The sequence below is a fragment of the Somniosus microcephalus genome, chromosome 1, assembly GCF_052327205.1.
Source record: "Somniosus microcephalus isolate GS21.2 chromosome 1, FLI_Smic_1.0, whole genome shotgun sequence".
NCBI lineage: Eukaryota > Metazoa > Chordata > Chondrichthyes > Squaliformes > Somniosidae > Somniosus > Somniosus microcephalus.
The window spans coordinates 293,711,559-293,727,377 of record NC_140987.1 but is presented as its reverse complement, the minus strand read 5'-3'; the positions used below and the strand labels follow the sequence as shown (position 1 = coordinate 293,727,377).

Genomic DNA, 15,819 nt, shown 5'->3' with positions numbered 1-15,819 from the left:
GGCAGATTCAATCATGGCTTTCAAAAGGGAATTGGATAAGTACCTGAAGGAAAAAAATTTGCTGGACTACAGAGAAAGGGCAAGGGAATGGGACTAGCTGAAGTGCTCTTGCAGAGAGCTGGCACGGGCTCAATGGGCCGAATGGCCTCCTTCTGTGCTGTAACCGTTCTATGGGCTAGAAATTCATTATAGCCCGGGAATGGACGGTATCTTTAGAAAAGTTTTAGAATTAGTGCCAGGCGCTAATGCTTTAAACTGCACGCAAAATTCATTTTCACTGTTCAAAGAAATGATTGGAGCGCTAAATCAAGTCTTAAAGGCCTAGCTCAGTGGCGTTACACTTAAAGAGTGGACCAATATCGGGTGCAGTCTAATCTCAACTAATCATTGCCTCAGGCTTTTCCCAGTAATTAAAGGAGAGTTTCATTGATACTGCAGCACCTCATTCTCATCATTGCTGGCTGTGCAGCTGCTCAGCAAGGAGAAGCACAACAAGAGGAAGGAGCCGGAGGACTGAAGCAGGTGTTCTCATGGCAGATCCACCTCAGTCGGGTGGTCAGGGTGATTGAATGCTTCAACAAATGCTACATAGCACCATCTGTACCACAAGCTTCACAGACTGCCCAAAGCACCACACCCCCAGCACTCACCCACCCAACAATCTCCACCTATCAACACTCACACCCACATCTCACACCTTGCACACAATGGCAGTTATTCAACTATGGGAGGCACAATGATCATTAGTTATTAGAATGAATGCGATATGTGTGATATGTTTATGCATAAATTTATTAATGGAGTTTGCAATATTTTGTGGTGTCTCTCATTTCACCTTTGCATCCAGGAGGGCGCTGTCATATGGCACGACACAGGGATGGTATGATGGGCATGTGGTGAGCAAAAGGGATCTGGGGTTTAAGTCATCCTGGAGTGAGATAATGGTTGTGGGTTCAAGTCCCACTCCAGAGGACGTGAGCACAAAAATCTAGGCTGACACTCCAGTGCAGTGCTGGGGAGTGCTGCACTGTCGGAGGTGCCGTCTTTTGGATGAGATGTTAAACCGAGGCCTCGTCGGCCCTCTCAGGTGGACATAAAAGATCCCATGGGAGAAGAAGAGCAGGTGAGTTCTCCTGCACAATATTTATCCCTCAACTATCACCTAAAAAAACAGATGATCTGGTTGTTACGTCATTGTTGTTTGTGGGAGCTTGCTGTGCGCAAATTGGCTACATTGCAACAGTGACTACACTTCAAAAAGCACTTAATTGGCTGTAAAGCACTGTGGGATGTCCAGAAGTCGTGAAAGGCGCTATATAAATGAAAGTCTTTCTTCCTTTCTATTAGTTACCAATGTATTTGTATAAATTGACTTCTCCACTATTTTATCAAAGGCGTATTGATTAACCTTTGTGAAAATAGGAGAATGAAGAATTCCATATAAATGTATAAACATATTCATCATTATCACATAGAGTGACTTTAACTGGAACATATCTTCAGTGTTAATAATCAGAGCAAATCATAGGCATCAGAACATTTCAATCAACAGTGAAAGAGGACAAAGTCATGAAGTTATCAGGATTAACTGACAGACTCTCTGCATGTTCTCTGCTTTGAGTTAGCCTTGCATTGTAACGGAACTGTGAAACAGTTCTCCGGCCTAAAGACCCAAGCATAGAACTCAGAAACAAATAGTATGAATGTTTAATAACTTGCCATTTTCTTCCAAATATTTACTCACCAGACTGGCAATACCCATTGATTTAAGAATGTTAAAATCATCACTGCCAGCCTGCACATGCTCTTGGGTTTAATTACACATTTTTTTTTTGAAACAAAGGAATATTTTCTTGCTAAGAAACAGAATATGCAGCCAAAGACTCTGAGCACTGTAGTGCTTTTGCTGCGTGTCTAGACTCGGACATGGATCTCTGTGATTCGAGACCTGAATTTCACACTGATAGACTGCATTACCTGATTGGTGAGGAGTGATCTTACAATTTATAATTATGGTGATTATTCATGACTTCACATATATTTACATTTTTTTGGAAGGGAACACAGCTTTAATTCAGAGTATTTTCCAAACTGGTACAAGATAATACAATGTCATTACTTCACAAATGTCTGCCAATGTTTCAAATTCTTCAAAAATATGCTTCAGGATAATGTGCTCCAATGGCCTTATTCACAAGTATTTATTTATATTAAAAATACTACCTTTTCCTTCTATTGTCCTATAATAATTTCATAAATCTACTTAAAGGTACCTGGCACTGCAACTGGGGCTGCCACTTCTGAGGCTGTCGTGCTGACACAGGCCCTCAAGCACCGAGTACCTCCTGCTACTCAAGTACAGCTGTGTCAGCTGTGGCTCAGTGGGTAGCACTCTCTAGGTGGGAGGGGCTAGGAGTGAACCAGGTGTTACTGGTTGCCTGATTGCAGCAGGGAGTTGGAGTGAGTTTGTAAAAAGTTGGTGGTGGGTTTTGGGGTTTTTGTTTTCAGGTTTTAGGGCCTTTTTGGCCCACAAAAACAGCCAGATGGCTGCTGAGGGGTCCAGAGTGCCGGGCCCCTCAGAGGACAGTGTTCCCAAGAGGAATTTAATTAGGGAAGAAACTGTGGTTGGAAGGGAAAGAAAAAGGCCCAAAGATTTGGGCCAGGATCCCAGGAGGTTTGGAAAAGAAAACACGGTGGTGGTTCAGTGTGAGGATAAGGAGATACGAGCTTGGGATATTATCCAAGCGGTACATGAGGATTGTGGCGAGGGAAGCTGCTTTGCCTGCTGACCAAAGCCGAATGTTGGGTTCGAGGTGATGGTCAGTGGCCAAGAGGAGGTGGAAAGGCTTTTACTCAGTCTGAAAGTTGGCGATAAGTTCTTGGAGGTATCTCTGCTATATTCAGAAGAGATGGTGGTTTAATTCTTAAACTTGCCAGTTTATATTGAGGACGATGTGCTAATCAAAAAGTTGGAGTCGTGGGACATTAACATTTGCTCAGCAATAAAGAGGAGATACTATCCAGGAACACGGGTAGATGGAACCCGTTACGTAAAGATGCGGTTCCCAGAGGGGGTGAGGTCATTACCGTACAGCATGAAATTCGAGACACTGGAAGGAGTGCAGTACTTTCGAGTGCTGCATGAGAACCAAGTGAAGGTTTGCTATTATTGTCTTGGACACGACCATCTTGTAAGAAACTGTACAGACTTGTACTATTATAATTGCGGTGAGTCTGGACATATCGCTCGGAGCTGCAAGGTGGCGAGCTGTGGGGTGTGTCGCAAAGGCCGCACCCGCTGTGAGTGTGAGGCAGAAGGAAGCTCTATGAGTGATGAGGAGATGGGAGAAGGAGCAGGAGATGTGAGTGGAACGGCCGGAGGAGCGGAGCAGTCGGAGGACACAGCTGGTAAATTGAAGGAGAAAAGAGCACAGGAGGAGGCAGAAAATTGCGGAGCAGGGAACAGGATGGAGATGGTGGAAAACACACCAAGTACAGTGGAAAAGAACAAAGACAGCAGCGGGCAGCAAGGGTCGAGTGCAGACTAGAGCCTTAATACGGATCAGCTCTCCCTAAAGAATCTGGTTTCTGCGGTGGGAGAGGAGGCAGGAGCGGGGTGCGTGGTAAATGTAAGTACTCCAAAGAAAGACGGGGAGTTGGACATCTCAGTGAGCAGGAGGGGGCAAGACAAGGAGAGGGTGCAAGAGGCAGGAGCCTTAAAGGGGCAGCAGGACGGGATCGGCGAGACAAAGATGCCAGAAGGGAACAATATAGGTGCGCCATTGTCCCAGAGAGAGAAGGATCAGGGAGCAAGGGTCAGAGGTGGAGATGAGGTCGAAGGGAGCGGCACTGTTGGAGAAACCGCGATAGCAGGAAGACTCTCTATGGGAGATGATATATCTGACGGGGAGCAGGATTATGTATCTGACGGGAGCACGCACAGAGAGTTACAGAAGAGCTTGAGAGTGAGGAATTAGCGGGGGACAGAGACATGGAAGTCGGGGGTGGGGTGGCATCATGTGGAAAGGGAAAGGTTAGTGAGGGGCAGAAGGAGGGAGAAAGGGCAGCTCCTGGGCCCAAACTTAATGCAAGGAAGAGGCTGAAACAGCAGGGAAGGTTCAAACAGGAGGTGAAAAAGAGTCGGAGGCTGCAGGAAAAAGCAACAGCTGGCCGAAAAATTGGGAAGGAGCATGTGAAGAGGGAAGGGCCAGAGATTAAATGATGGGGAGGTTATCAGGCATACTTCCCTTCTTCGGAGCCATGATTACATTGGTCTCGATTAATGTGAACGGACTGAGGGGTGAGAAGAAATTGCAGCAGTTGTTGCAGGTTTTTAAAGGCACGGACTTGTTGTGTCTGCAAGAAACCTTTTGGGATGCGGATATCCTAGAAAGAGTTCAGAAGGTTTGGAAGGGAGAGGTGTTTGCAAACTGTGCAAACAATAACCGTAGAGGGGTGGCTGTTTTGGTGAGTCCGTCCATAAAAGAGAACGTTGCCTTGGTGGACAAGGACACTGAGGGGAGATTTTTACGGCTAAGGGTAAAAATGGAGGGATTTAATTGCGATCTCTTTAATATCAGCACGGTGGCATAGTGGTTAGCACTGTTGCCTCACAGCACCAGGGACCCGGGTTCGAATCCGGCCTCGGGTGACTGTCTGTGTGGAGTTTGCACATTCTCCCCGTGTTTGCGTGGGTTTCCTCCGGGTGCTCCGGTTTCCTCCCACAGTCCAAAGATGTGCGGGTTAGGTTGATTGGCTATGATAAATTGACCCTTAGTGTTAGGGGGATTAAATACGTGGGGTTACGGGGATAGGGTGGGATATGTGTTGGTGTAGGGGTTACGGGGATCGGGTGGGATATGTGTCGGTGCAGGCTTGATGGGCCGAAATGGCCTCTATCTGCATTGTGGGGTTTCTGTGATTCTGTGATCTATGCACCGAACGACCATTGCCAGCATCGCGAGTTTTTTCGGGGGTTAGTCACTGAAGTGGCAGAGATGGAAAATCCTTGTATGGGGGGGATTTTAATGTATTTTTATCTCGGATGGACATTTCAGCCCAGATGACCTTTAAGGATGATAACTCCAGAGGGATGATTGTAAAAATGATGGCAACTTTAAATCTGAGAGACTTGTGGAGAGACCGGAACCCCATAAAAAGGAAGTTTTCCAGATCAGGTTGGGTGGGTGATGTTTTAAAACAGAGCCGAATAGATTTTGTGTTAATGCAGGAAGGGTTAAGTTCTGAGGTGATGGAGATTTATTATAAAAAATATTTTTTAGTGATCACTCGGCTTTGGTTCTGAGAATTAGGAACAGCAGAGTTAAGATGGATGTGGTGTGGATTTTAAACAATCAATACCTGAAAGAAATTGCTTATAAAGAAGGGATTATAAATATAATAAAGAATGCTTGGAAGGAACCTTTGTTCTTGAAAGAAAGAAGAGTTTGGTGCGACAATTTCAAATATGAGGTAAAAGTTTTTTAGGTACATTATGGGAAAAAGAGGGCGGCAGCTAACTGGCGTCGAAAAGAGAATATAAACAAAAGGTTTACGGATGTCTGGAAAGCAGTTGACGGAGGGGAGAAGATGAGCGGAGACTAAGTTCCGGGTGCTAAAGGAAGAGTGGGAATTATTGCAAGCTGAAAAATGCAAGGGGGCCATTCTCTGTGCAAAGGCTAGAGACGCATTGGAGGGCGAAAGATGCACTAGATATTTTCTAGAGCAAGAGAAGCTGCGACAGAGATTATCGTTAATTGAAGAGTTGAAGGTTGGGGAGAAGATCATTCATGAAAGTGGGGAGATTTTAGAGGCGGCTAGCAGCTTTTATCAAGAGTTATATACAAAAGAAGACATTTCCAATTTGGCGATGGAGAAGGTTACTGCTTTTATTGAAGAGGGTTTAAAGGAGGATGAGAGAAGCATGTGTGACAAAGAAGTAGGATTAGCGGAAATAAAAGTAGCAATAAGTGGAATGAAGGGGGGGAAAAGCCCAGGGTCCGATGGACTAAGTGCAGAATTTTATAAAGAATTTTTCGAGATTTTAAGTCCATTGCTCTTAGAAGTTTTTAAGGAAATTAAAATTGAGGGAAGCCTGGCCCCATCTATGAGGAGAGATATCATAAGCTTAGCTTATAAAAATAAAGGGGATAGACGGGATCTGAAGAATTGGAGGCCCATCACATTATTAAATGTGGATTATAAGATCTTGGCGAGGGTTATGGCAAATCGTTTGAAAGAGGTGTTACCGCAGATAGTTTTGCCCTTTCAGTCCTATGGAGTCATAGGCCGGGACATCTATGGTCTCAATCCGAGATGCGATAGAGCTCATGGAAGAGAGTGGGAGGGAGGCTTATGTATTAAAGATAGATCAAGAGAAAGCCTTTGATAGGGTCTCTCATGAGTTTTTATTGAAGGTTTTGGAAGCATTTGATTTCAAGGAAAATTTCATTCAGTGGATAAGGATTTTTTATTCAAACATATCTGGCTGTGTTAAATGTAATGGTTTTTTATCCAAGTATTTTCCGATACAGAGATCAGTGAGACAGGGTTGACCCCTGTCTCCACTGTTGTACACATTGGTAGCAGAACCATTAGGTTACATGATGCGAAAGAAACAAAGTGTAGTTGGGATTGTGGTCCCCAGTTCTGGGCTGGTGTCGGTGATACACCAATATGCAGATGACACAACCTTAACATTGAGAAATGGGGAGTCAGTGAGGAAAGCTATGGAGGTAGTGGAGGAATATTGTAGAGCTTCAGGTGCCAGAGTGAATTATAGTAAGTCCCAATGCCTGGTTGCAGGGAGGGGTAGGGGGGAAGGGTTGGGGGAATGTCCCTTTAAGGTGGTGGAGGTTTTGGAAGTTCATGGGGTGCAAGAAAGACAGGGATGAAGTGGATCGATTAAATTGGGAACCGAAGGTTATGAAAATTAAAAAGATTTTGGGAAGATGGGGAAGAAGGTGGTTGAAAGTGCAAGGAAGAGTGACAGTGGTGTCTGCTCTCCTGCTATCTAAGCTATGGTACTTATTGACGGTGGAGGATATTCCTGAGTGGGCGGAAAAGTCCATCCGAGAGGCTTGTGTGAGGTTTTTATGGGAAGGGAAACCAGCCTTGGTGGCTTACAATACCATCACTGGATGGAGAAATCAGGGAGGACTCAATTTCCCAGATATTGATTTGAAGAAAAAATCCTTTAGAATCAAATGGGTGAAGAGATTTCTTCAGAAGTCAAATACAAGGTTTTGGAAGAGTTGTTTTAAGCATTTTTAAAAACGAAGTGGGATAGGAGGGCAGGGGATATTGTATATGGAATACAATAATATGTTTTTGAAATCGATTAGACTTCTCCTTAGGTTTTATAAGGGGGTTGCAGAGACTTGGGCCCAATTTTTAAAAAGTGTGCAGTTTATGCCCAAGGGGGCTGAGGAATTTTTAGAACAGCCCTTATTTTTGAACAGGTGGGTCAACATCGAAGGAGAGGTTTTATTTAATCAAGCTTTTATAAAAGCTGGGATTATATCTGTGAAAGATGTATTGTACGAGGTAATTCCAGGTTGGTTGCCGGAAGCGATAGTGAGGGACATGGTGTGGGAGGAGGATCAGGAGGTAGAGGAAAAAGCAATAGGAATCATGTATGAGAAGATTGTGAGGGCAATGCCACAGGATTGGATGGAAGAAATAAATGCGGAAATCTCCAAAGGAAGTAAAATGTATCCTGCTTTTCCAAGTTTTCTGCTGGAGAAAGGGGGAGAGTTGGTCCAATTTGACAACTGTAATACTCGAGATTTCTATGAGGTATTTAGAGAATGGAGATTCAAGACACCTGCTGGTCAGGAGTTTTGGCAGAGTATATACCCACAGCTGGACTTCAACAGGATTTGGAAGGGAGTGTGGGCGAATTTTAAATGTCCAGAGTGGATTGAATTGGATTTCAAATTGGCTCATAACCGGATTTTTACCATGATGGTCTTGTGCAAGATTGGACGAGTGGAGGCGGCAACTTGCCCAGTGTGTGGGACACGGGATGAGACTCTGTCCCATTTACTGGTGTTATGTCCGCAGTTAAATGACTTTAAGTACTATGTTCGACAGTTGTGTGAAGCTTTTTTGCTGGGTGGGGACCGAAGAGCGAGAATGGGAATCCCGTGGGACTCAATTTTGAGATGGGGATTGCAGGAGAGTCTGCCAGAGTCCAGCGGAGCGGCAATTAATTTAATGTTCAGTTTGGCTAGATTTGTGATTGTGCAAAGAAGGAATGCTCTTTTTTTTAAGGGGAGGAGAATCAATCTAAAAGAGTATTTTAAATATAAGCTAAAAGACCATTATAAGGGTCTGTGGATGTTTTATTCAGAAAGGAATTTAAGGATAGTATTTTACAACCAATTTTTAAAGTACAATCGATTAATATATGTTACAGGAGACAAATTAAACTTCAGGTTTTGATGTTAAAATGTGGTGGCGGAATGGCTGTGCAGAGCGGCGGAATTGATTTGTATCATACAATGAAATGATCACGATGTTGTAAATGCTCTTAATGTTCAATAAAGTATATTAATAAAAAAAAAAGTGGGTAGCACACTCGCCTCTGAGTCAGAAGGTCGTGGGTTCAAGTCCCACTCCAGAGGACATGAGCACATAAAGCTAGGCTGACACTCCAGTGCAGTGCTGAGGGAGCACTGCACTGTCGGAGGTGCCGTCTTTCAGATGGGACATTATACCGAGGCTCCCTCTGCTCTCTCAGGTGGACGTAAAAGATCCCATGGCAGTATTTCGAAGAGGAGCAGGGGAGTTATCCCTGGTGTCCTGGCCAAGTGTATTCCAGTTAATTTTCACAGAACATTAAATGTTACCAAGGGAGATATTTACTGGTGTCTTTAGAGGGAGGCTCGAGGGCTACACGCTTTCCAACACAAACCACTGAATTAGTAAGAACGTGTATGGCTTCATAATGAATACCACCCACTTAAGTTTGATCGACTGGCAAAGAACATAGGAACTTGAAATAACTGATGCTTGGGCGAGAGAGAATAAGGAGGGATGAATCCTGGTGGTCCACAGAAAGGGACGCAGCATGGCACCGTCCATCATGTCTCTCCCAACCAAAAGGGATAATCATATACTGTCTTCCAATCTGATATGCTTTGTCAGCAATGAAATATGACTCATAGTCCTGCATTCTCCCTCCCCTAACCCCTTCATAACTGGAGCAATACAGTCAGACTCAACAATTACATTCATCAAACACAGGAGTGGTGATGTGCTCCCTGGAGTGGTCATAGAGAGCAAGATTTGATATATTTTAGCCAAAAGGAATTATATTTAGCACGGAATGGTTAATGCAATATTTCTTTAAAGCGGCACTGAGCAAAAAGAACAAGTCATAAGAGCTACTCAAGTATAAAATCCAAATTAACTGCAGGGTATAACAAATTAATGGCAGAGTGTAACGAGAAAGGATTTTGATCATACTGCACAGTAGAATTTGTTCTCACTGGAGAAAAGAAAATTGAGAGGAGATGTGATCCAAGTCCTTAAAATGATGAAAGGCATCGATAATGTAGATATTAGCACGCTATGTAATTTACATTGATTACAGAACTGGAGGACAAAATTAACAAGCGTCAAGCGGGAAGAGATTAGAATGTCTAGCCCCCATCACTCAAAGCAGTAGGAAGATATATTGCAGAGTATCAGAAAATGGCAGATGTATTAAAGCAAATCAGTTTTCCACAAATGAAGACAGTGATCAAATGCCAGATTCAGTTATTTTGGCTCAAACAATCCGTGAGACCAGCATGCATTGCTGAAGCACGTGTTATGAGGAAACTCAAAGTATTAAATGTTTAACAGGCACTTGGGCAAGTGTCCTCAAAGAAGTGAAGGAGAAAATGTGTGAGGATCTAGTAAATATGTTTAGGAGGGTTAGGAGCTAGTTGAGGACTACAGAACAGAGAATGTAGTCCTGCTATTTAAAAAAAAAAGTACAGTATGAAGCTAAAAATTATAGATCAGTCAGCCTAACAGCCACATGATCAAGTTTTATACGGGATGCCATCAAAGCTCATTTAAAGAGCACAGAGGTCACAAAGGGTGGTCAGCATAGGTTTAATAGGCCTTGCCTCATAAATCTACTGCAATTGTCTGAATTTACATTGATTTTCAGGAAACCTTTGATAAAGTTCCACATATAAGGCATTTAAGAGGGTTAAGGTTGATAGAGTTAATGGAAAGCTAGCTGGCTGGAATGAAAACTGGCATGGTATTATAAACAACAACAACGTGTATTTATATAGCGCCTTTAAAGTAGTAAAACGTCCCAAGGTGCTTCACAGGAGTGTTACAAAACAAAATGTGACACCCAGCCACATAAGGAGAAATTAGGGCAGATGACCAAAAGCTTGGTCAAAGAGGTAGGTTTTAAGGAGCGTCTTAAAGGAGGAAAGAGAGGTGGAGAGGCGGAGAGGTTTAGGCAGGGAATTCCAGAGCTTAGGGCCTTGGCAGCTGAAGGCATGGCCACCAATGTTGGAGCCATTAAAATCAGGGATGCTCAAGAGGCCAGAATTGGAGGAGCGCAGATTTCTCGGGGGGGGTTGCGGGGCTGGAGGAGGTTACAGAGATAGGGAGGGGCGAGGCCATGGCGGGATTTGAAAACAAGGATGAGAATTTTAAAATCGAGGCGTTGCTTAACCGGGAGCTAATGTAGGTCAGCGAGCACAGGGGTGATGGGTGAAAGGGACTTGGTGCGAGCTAGGACATGGGCAGCCGAGTTTTGGATAAGTTCACGTTTATGTAGGGTGGAACATGGGTAAAAGGTGATGATAAATAGAAAAAGCTCCACCTGGGTAAAAGTGATTAGCAAAGTTCTGCACAGATCTATTCTAAGTAACTCTGCTGTTCACCATATTCCTATATAATGTGGAGGAGAATGTTTGCAGATAATTTCCAGCAATGTGGCAGAGTGATAAATATAAGGGAGGTAAACAGCATTCAAAGGGATTAATTAAGCAGATGGGCTTTGGAATGGCAGTTAAACTATAACATACACAAATGTGAAGTACTGCACACTGGAACGTGAAACAGCAAAGGGATTGGCAAAACAAAAGAGTGTCCGTTAGCAATGGAGGAGGAGAAAATTGTTTATGTCTGATTATTTGACATTTACTGAAAGTTTCTAGTCAGTATGAAGTGGTTATGAACAAAGCTAATTATATACCAGATGTCAGCAAAAGGACACTTGATAAGAAGCCAAAATAAGTCATTCTAACCTTGTACAGGTCATTGATGAGGGCACAATGCGTATCATTTGTTGCCGTCTACAATCATAAGAGCATTGGGGTATTGGGGAAGGCTCCAATTATGATGTGGAACTTGCAGAATTAAACTTATTGTCATTTTAGTGTAAAGAAAATTGAGAGGACCCATGATCCATATCTGTGAGATGTTGAGTAGTATTGATGACGTTTTAAATGGTCTATTGAGAGTAACCACAGAAAAAGGGAAGACAGATGTTTATAGTTTACAATATGTAATGATATCAGCAAATAGAGATGGTATTTGCCTGTTCGATTATGATGCCTTAATAGCATGTTTGCAGGTATTGATTGCTTGTGCCTGACCAGCAGAGGGCATGTGACCAAGAGAAGCAAGGCAGTTAGTTTTAGTTTCAGTTTCGTTCTAGATGCATCATTAGCATGATAGCTCCTGCAATGCTGTATAAAGAGTTGAACAGACTTTAGATTAAAACTCATTCTCTTTCATAAATATCTCATCATTGAACCCACAAAGAAATCAATACACAATACACAATGTGACGAGAGATTGGAGGAAACTATGTGTAGTAATGAATATGTAGAATAGTCTTCTAGCAAAAGCAGTTGGTACTATTTTGATTAACTCCTTCATAAGAGACTGGATAAATACACGGTTGAGGGAAGTATAAACAGGCATGATTAAATACTCCACTGAACACAAAAGCCTAGATTTTCCAATGGGTGTTATTCTAATGCTGGTTATAACTCACTTATTTTAAAGTGTTAAGATAATGCTGATTGGAAAATGTGGGCTAATAGTTGCCGGGCTATTGGAAATGGTATCTCCAGAGTGCAGCAGAACAGGGTTAGGTAGGTGGTACGTGAGGATGGATGAATTTTCTGTAGATTTGATTAATTGCCCTTGGATATCAGAGAACTTTCCCTTTGGAAATTAAGTGCATAGGGTAAAGTCTAAAACAGAGTAAATTGTACAGGGCCTTGGTGAGACCACACCTTGAGTATTGTGTGCAGTTTTGGTCGCCTTATCTGATGAAGGATGTTCTTACCATGGAAGGAGTTCAGCGAAGATTCACCAGGCTGATACCTGGGATGGCAGGAATGACATATGAGGAGAGATTGGGTTGATTGGGCTTATACTCGCTGGAGTTTAGAAGAATGAGAGGGGATCTCATTGAAACTTATAAAATTCTGACAGGACTGGACAGACTAGATGCAGAAAGGATGTTCCCGATGGTTGGGGAGTCCAGAACCAGGGGTCACCGTCTAAGGATAAGGGGTAGGGCTTTTAGGACAGAAATGAGGAGGAATTTCTTCACCCAGAGAATGGTGAACCTGTGGAATTCTCTACCACAGAAGGCAGTAGAGGCCAATTCATTAAATATATTGAAGAAGGAGTTAGATATATTTCTTAAGGCTAAAGGGATCAAGGGATATGGGGAGAAAGCAGGGACCGGGTACTGAACTTGGGTGATCAGCCATGATCTCATTGAATGGTGGAGCAGGCTCGAGGGGCCGAATGGCCTACCCCTGCTCCTATTTTCTATGTTTCTATGTTTCTGACAGTAATGTAGACAATACTGTTAAAGACTGCTATCTAGCAGTTTTGTTTCACAAGACTAGGAGCAAATTTACAATTTTTTCTCTTCTTGGAAATTTTACCAATGGTCATTCACTGCTCTAGGGAGATGGAATAAGTGTGGCGCAAGTTATGCATAGTCTGCTGCAGGAACAAGGAGCAAAAGGTTTTCTGTCCTACTTTCTCATTTTTATGGTGCAGATGACAGTAAAAGTATATGCAAATTATGCAATGTTCTTTTGATTTATTAGTATCATTATAAGCATTTCTCATTCTTAATAACATAAAAGGAAAATCTGTTCAGTGAAATATAATTCCCTTTTGCACAACTGGACTGTGGTTTACAGGTGCTGCCAGCCCAATTTCTGGAACTCATTTCAGTAAACAGCAAAATATCCACAGAAACACAAACAGAAGATGCCGCTGCAAACACACAATCAATTTGATTGATTGTAATTCTTTTCCCTTCCTGTTATGAGCCACTTAATTGTGTAGCAGCTGCACACATACCTCCTCCAAATCCATTTCATCAGGACTGTCCCAGGGCTTGAAAAACTTTCCACGGGCTTTCTTCAAAGGCACAACAATTATATAGTAGCCTCTGTTAAGATAAAAAGGCAATTGATAATAAGGTCAGAAATGTTTGCGTCATCTAATTAAACAGACAATTTTCTTAAGCAAGCAGCTTGCTCCGAAATGAAGCTATTCACTGCACATACACACCCTGCCACTATCTCAGGTTCAAGCAGACTGTTCACAACTTTGGCATCCCACTCGACCTGATCTGTGCTTTCAACCCTGGGTTTGACATTTTTCTTGGGCAGTAGCACAAAGCGGGCAATAGTGAATCGGCAGCACGTTTCACCCCCACCCACCCCAGATTTTCTTTTCCACTGAAGGCAATGAAAAAGAAAATCAGGCAAGTGTGAAACAGATTGCCAATTCACTATTGCCCATTTTGCATGACCTCCAAAACCAATTTCAGCAGCAACCCACACCCAATGTCCCCCCTCATCATCAAGATCGCCTACTTCTACCTGTTGAGACATGGGGGTGGGGGGAGACGGTTCAGGTGAAAATGAGCAGGAAGGACAGTTGGGACATATGATAATGTGTGCAGAAGACAAAGGCCCTGATCACCTCATCAATTGATTAAATTAGCAGCTTGAAAACTCACTGACCACAGGCTGAAACTGGGAGCGGCTGAGACTGCTGAGGGTAGCACCATCAGAAAAAGAGGGTGATGCACCATATAAGGCAATGCACAAACTTATAACCAATCACGGAGTTAAGGGAAATAAGCGGCAGATTTGAATGTATAAAAAGGGATGATTCGAATAAAGCAATGGTACTGTCTGAAGAGCTCGTGCCTAGGCTTGACTGTATCCGGCTTATCGCACTGTAACATTGAAATAAAGAAACAAGGACCAAGTCTGCCTATCATTTTACCCAACGGATTTAACATCACCTCTGTAACATTGTCTGCCTCTGCCCTACTTCAGCCTGTCTGCTGCTGATACGATGATCTATGCCCTTGTCACGCCAAGACTTGACTGCTCTCCTGGCCAGTCTCCCATCCTTCACTCTCTGCAAATTTCAGTTCATCCAAAGTCTGCTTTCCTGTCCAGGACAAAGCAGCCTGTTCAATTGGCACCCCATCCACCACCTTAAACATTCACTCCCTCCACCACTGGCGTACCGTGGCTGCAGTGTGCACCATCTACAAGATGCACTGCAGCAACTCGCCAAGGTTTCTTCGACAGCACCTCCCAAACCCACGACCTCTTCCACCTAGAAGGACAAGGGCAGCAGTTACATGGGAACACCACCACCTCCAAGTTCCCCTCCAGTTACACACCATTCTGACTTGGAAATATATCGCCGATCCTTCGTCGCTGGGTCAAAATCCTGGAACTCCCTCCCTAACAGCACTGTGGGAGTACCTTCACCACACGGACTGCAGCGGTTCAAGAAGGCGGCTCACCACCACCTTCTCAAGGGCAATTACAGCTGGGCAATAAATGTTGGCCTTGCCAGCGACGCCTACATCCCATGAATGAATTTTTAAAAAGTGTCCTATCCTGCACTAAGTCCTACTCACCCACCACCCCTGTCCAACTGACTTACATTGGCTCCCAGCCAATGTTCCCCGTAATTTTCTTTGGGGCCGGGCAGCCCCCAAAATTCTGCGCATGCGCGTTTTTTTCAATTTAAAAGCTGGCTGCATGGGACCCCTGGAGTGGCCGCGCTGCTTAAAGGAAACATTGCTCCCAGTGTTTTAACACCTCAAAATTAAAATTCCCATCCTCATTTTTAAAACCATTCATGGTATCATCCCTCCCTACCTCTCTAAGTTCCTCTAGTTCTATAACACCCCCCAACCCCACCCCCCCAGAACACTCCATCCCTCTGACTCTGGCCTCTTCTGCAACCCCCTTACCTTTGCCCCACCAATGGTGGCTGTGGTTTTTGTTGCCAAGGCCCCACAGCCTGGAATTCCCTTCCCAAAACCTCTCCTCCTTTAAAACCGTCCTTACAACCCACCTCTCTGACCACTTTTTGTCACCCCTCCTAATCTTTTCTTCCTTGGCTTGGTGTCCGTTCTTTTGATTATGCCAGTGTGAAGCACCTCGGGACATTTTAACACGTTAACTTTGCTATATAAAGATATAAGTTGTAAGATTGTATGTATTATGCAGTGAGTTATGACCGATTTCTTGACTTAACTAGAATTTGATATTAGACACTTAAATTGTCAAAATCCTGGCTGACTCTCAGATTAACTTTAATGCTCATCACACAAGTTAGAGTGAAATTATAGAGCTGGTTCCTGAAGTTGCAAAACTTCTGTAAACTTTTGTTGAAAGACAAGTGGTGCTGCAAGAGAAGAACACTTCTCTCCCAGCAGGAAAGGTTCTGGGAAAATAATTCTTACTTTTCAGACAAAGCAGTCAGTGGAGTACAAATTAT

At 43.4% G+C, this 15,819-nt stretch overlaps 1 protein-coding gene across 4 annotated transcripts in view; it reads right to left on the bottom strand.

Annotated features, from left to right (window-relative positions):
- The window catches only part of LOC147124841 (receptor-type tyrosine-protein phosphatase delta), a 148,983-nt gene extending 135,499 nt beyond the window's left edge, over positions 1–13,484 (bottom strand). For 2 of the 4 annotated variants that reach the window (XM_085993914.1, XM_085993920.1), the window contains exon 1: positions 13,360–13,484. In XM_085993914.1, the coding sequence (XP_085850040.1) occupies positions 13,360–13,374 (15 nt within the window). In that variant the 5' untranslated portion in view covers positions 13,375–13,484. The remainder of the gene's footprint in view (positions 1–13,359) is intronic. The other 2 variants (XM_085993928.1, XM_085993934.1) reach the window with 1 other exon arrangement.
- Between the last annotated feature and the right edge of the window lie 2,335 nt (positions 13,485–15,819).